Genomic DNA, 3,694 nt, shown 5'->3' with positions numbered 1-3,694 from the left:
CACTCTCCCTGGTCACTCTCCCCTGGTCTCACTCCCCCTGGTCACTCCCCCTGGTCACTCTCCCTGGTCACTCCCCCTGGTCACTCTCCCTGGTCACTCTCCCCTGGTCACTCCCCCCGGTCAGTCCCCTGGTCACTCTCCCCGGTCAGTCCCCCTGGTCACTCTGCTCAAGCTGCCTCTCTGCGTGCGGCCTGTTGCAGGCAGTGGGCGGGCCGGGTAGGCGGGGCGTGTCCGTGCGCGCTGCATATTGATGAGCAGCGTGCTGTACGTGGTGAATATTGATGAGGCGGCGTGCTGTGCGCGGTGACGCAGGGCGCTGTGTGGGGCTGATTGCAGCAGCGGCTTGTCAGTCTGATGAAGATTGGCATCAGGTAAGCTGTCACTCAGCGCGGCGGCCGGCCCCGCCCGGGGCCCGCCCGCTCGCCCGCCCGGGGCCCGCCCGCTCGCCCGCCCGGGGCCCGGGCCGCCGGGGACAGGCCGCCCGCCCGCAGCGCCGCCGGTGCGGCCGCCGTGCCGAGGAGCCGGTGGCGGCCGGGCCGGGGCCTTTCCCTTTGTTTAGCCGCCTGCGGATGGTGGAGCGCTCGCCCCCGATGGCCGAGCGCGCTCCCGGCGGTGGGGGTGGCGGGAACGCGCGGGAAGGGGTGGGGCGGCGCGCGCGCGCCCGCGGCGCCTCCTTGTTGGTTAAAAAATGGCGCAATCGGGACAATGGCGGCGGCCCCCCCCCCCAGCCAGACCAGCCCCCCCCCCCCGGGCCAGACCCCCCCCCCCGGGCCAGACCCACCCCCCCCCCCGAGCCAAACCCCCCCCCCAGCCAGACCCCCCCCCCCCCCCCCCCGAGCCAGACCCCCCCCCCCGGGCCAGACCCCCCCCCCCGAGCCAGACCCCCCCCCCCGGGCCAGACCCCCCCCCCCCCCCCCCCGAGCCAGACCCCCCCCCCCGGGCCAGACCCCCCCCCCCGAGCCAGACCCCCCCCCCCCGGGCCAGACCCCCCCCCCCCCCCCCGAGCCAGACCCCCCCCCCCCCCGGGCCAGACCCCCCCCCCCCGAGCCAGACCCCCCCCCCGGGCCAGACCCCCCCCCCCCCCCCCCCCCGAGCCAGACCCCCCCCCCCCCGGGCCAGACCCCCCCCCCCCCCCCCCCCGAGCCAGACCCCCCCCCCCGGGCCAGACCCCCCCCCCCCGAGCCAGACCCCCCCCCCCCGGGCCAGACCCCCCCCCCCCCCCCCCCGAGCCAGACCCCCCCCCCCCCCGGGCCAGACCCCCCCCCCCCGAGCCAGACCCCCCCCCCGGGGCCAGACCCCCCCCCCCCCCCCCCCGAGCCAGACCCCCCCCCCCCGGGCCAGACCCCCCCCCCCCCCGGCCAGACCCCCCCCCCCCCGGGCCAGACCCCCCCCCCCCCCGGGCCAGACCCCCCCCCCCCCCCCGGGCCAGACCCCCCCCCCCCGGGGCCAGACCCCCCCCCCCCCCCCCGGGCCAGACCCCCCCCCCCACCCGGGCCAGACCCCCCCCCCCCCCCCGGGCCAGACCCCCCCCCCCCCCCGGGCCAGACCCCCCCCCCCCCGAGCCAGACCCCCCCCCCCCGAGCCAGACCCCCCCCCCCGAGCCAGACCCCCCCCCCGAGCCAGACCCCCCCCCCCGAGCCAGACCCCCCCCCCCCCGAGCCAGACCCCCCCCCCCGAGCCAGACCCCCCCCCCCCCGAGCCAGACCCCCCCCCCCCGAGCCAGACCCCCCCCCCCGAGCCAGACCCCCCCCCCGAGCCAGACCCCCCCCCCGAGCCAGACCCCCCCCCGAGCCAGACCCCCCCCCGAGCCAGACCCCCCCCCCCGAGCCAGACCCCCCCTTCCCGAGCCAGACCCCCCCCCGAGCCAGACCCCCCCCCCGAGCCAAACCCCCCCCCCCCAGCCAGACCCCCCCCCCGAGCCAGACCCACCCCCCCCCGAGCCAGACCCACCCCCCCCCGAGCCAGACCCACCCCCCCCCCGAGCCAGACCCCCCCCCGAGCCAACCCAGCCAGACCCCCCCCCCCGAGCCAGTCCCCCCCCCGAGCCAACCCCCCCCCCCCGAGCCAGACCCCCCCCCCCCAGCCAGACCCCCCCCCCGAGCCAGACCCCCCCCCCCCCCAGCCAGACACCCCCCCCCCGAGCCAGACCCCCCCCCCGAGCCAGACCCCCCCCCCGAGCCAGACCCCCCCCCGAGCCAGACCCCCCCCCCCGAGCCAGACCCCCCCCCGAGCCAGACCCCCCCCCCCGAGCCAGACCCCCCCCCCGAGCCAGACCCCCCCCCCGAGCCAGACCCCCCCCCCGAGCCAGACCCCCCCCCCCGAGCCAGACCCCCCCCCGAGCCAGACCCCCCCCCTGAGCCAGACCCCACCCCCCCGAGCCAGACCCCCCCCCCGAGCCAGACCCCCCCCCCGAGCCAGACCCCCCCCCCCCGAGACAGACCCCCCCCCCCCGAGCCAGACCCCCCCCCCCGAGCCAGACCCCCCCCCCCGAGCCAGACCCCCCCCCCCCGAGACAGACCCCCCCCCCGAGCCAGACCCCCCCCCCCGAGACAGACCCCCCCCCGAGCCAGACCCCCCCCCCCAGCCAGACCCCCCCCCCAGCCAGACCCCCCCCCCCCCCGAGCCAGACCCCCCCCGAGCCAGACCCCCCCCCCGAGCCAAACCCCCCCCCCAGCCAGACCCCCCCCCCCCCGAGCCAGACCCACCCCCCCCCCGAGCCAGACCCACCCCCCCCCCGAGCCAGACCCCCCCCCGAGCCAACCCAGCCAGACCCCCCCCCGAGCCAGACCCCCCCCCGAGCCAAACCCCCCCCCCCCGAGCCAGACCCCCCCCCCCAGCCAGACCCCCCCCCCCCGAGCCAGACCCCCCCCCCCCAGCCAGACCCCCCCCCCGAGCCGGACCCCCCCCCGAGCCAGACCCCCCCCCCGAGCCAGACCCCCCCCCCGAGCCAGACCCCCCCCGAGCCAGACCCCCCCCCCGAGCCAGACCCCCCCCCGAGCCAGACCCCCCCCCCGAGCCAGACCCCCCCCCCCGAGCCAGACCCCCCCCCCCGAGCCAGACCCCCCCCCCGAGCCAGACCCCCCCCCCTGAGCCAGACCCCACCCCCCCGAGCCAGACCCCCCCCCCGAGCCAGACCCCCCCCCCCGAGCCAGACCCCCCCCCCCGAGACAGACCCCCCCCCCCGAGCCAGACCCCCCCCCTGAGCCAGACCCCCCCCACCCCCGAGCCAGACCCACCCCCCGAGCCAGACCCACCCCCCGAGCCAGACCCACCCCCTGAGCCAGACCCCCCCCGAGACAGACCCCCCCCCGAGCCAGACCCCCCCCCCCCGAGCCAGACCCCCCCCCCTGAGCCAGACCCCCCCCCCCACCCCGAGCCAGACCCACCCCTGAGCAGACCCCCCCCGAGCCAGACCCCCCCCCCCGAGCCAGACCCCTCCCCCCCGAGTCAGACCCACCCCGAGCCAGACCCCCCCCGAGCCAGACCCCCCCCGCGAGCCAGACCCCCCCCCCTCCCCCGAACCAGACCCCCCCCCGAGCCAGACCCCCCCCCGAGCCAGACCCCCCCCCCGAGCCAGACCCCCCCCGAGCCAGACCCCCCCCCGAGCCAGACCCCCCCCCGAGCCAGACCCCCCCCCCGAGCCAGACCCCCCCCCGAGCCAGACCCCCCCCGAGCCAGACCCCCCCCCCGAGCC

The 3,694-nt window shown here is 81.7% G+C and overlaps 1 protein-coding gene across 2 annotated transcripts in view; it reads left to right on the top strand.

Moving 5' to 3' along the window:
- Positions 1-286: 286 nt before the first annotated feature.
- The window catches only part of LOC140427624 (homeobox protein PKNOX1-like), a 404,309-nt gene continuing 400,901 nt past the window's right edge, over positions 287-3,694 (top strand). For both annotated transcript variants that reach the window (XM_072513041.1, XM_072513043.1), the window contains exon 1: positions 287-371. In XM_072513041.1, coding sequence (XP_072369142.1) covers positions 355-371 — 17 coding nt within the window. In that variant the 5' untranslated portion in view covers positions 287-354. The remainder of the gene's footprint in view (positions 372-3,694) is intronic.

The sequence above is a fragment of the Scyliorhinus torazame genome, chromosome 8 (assembly GCF_047496885.1).
Source record: "Scyliorhinus torazame isolate Kashiwa2021f chromosome 8, sScyTor2.1, whole genome shotgun sequence".
NCBI lineage: Eukaryota > Metazoa > Chordata > Chondrichthyes > Carcharhiniformes > Scyliorhinidae > Scyliorhinus > Scyliorhinus torazame.
Note: the sequence above shows the minus strand (reverse complement) of the source record. Positions and strands in the feature narration are given on the sequence as shown.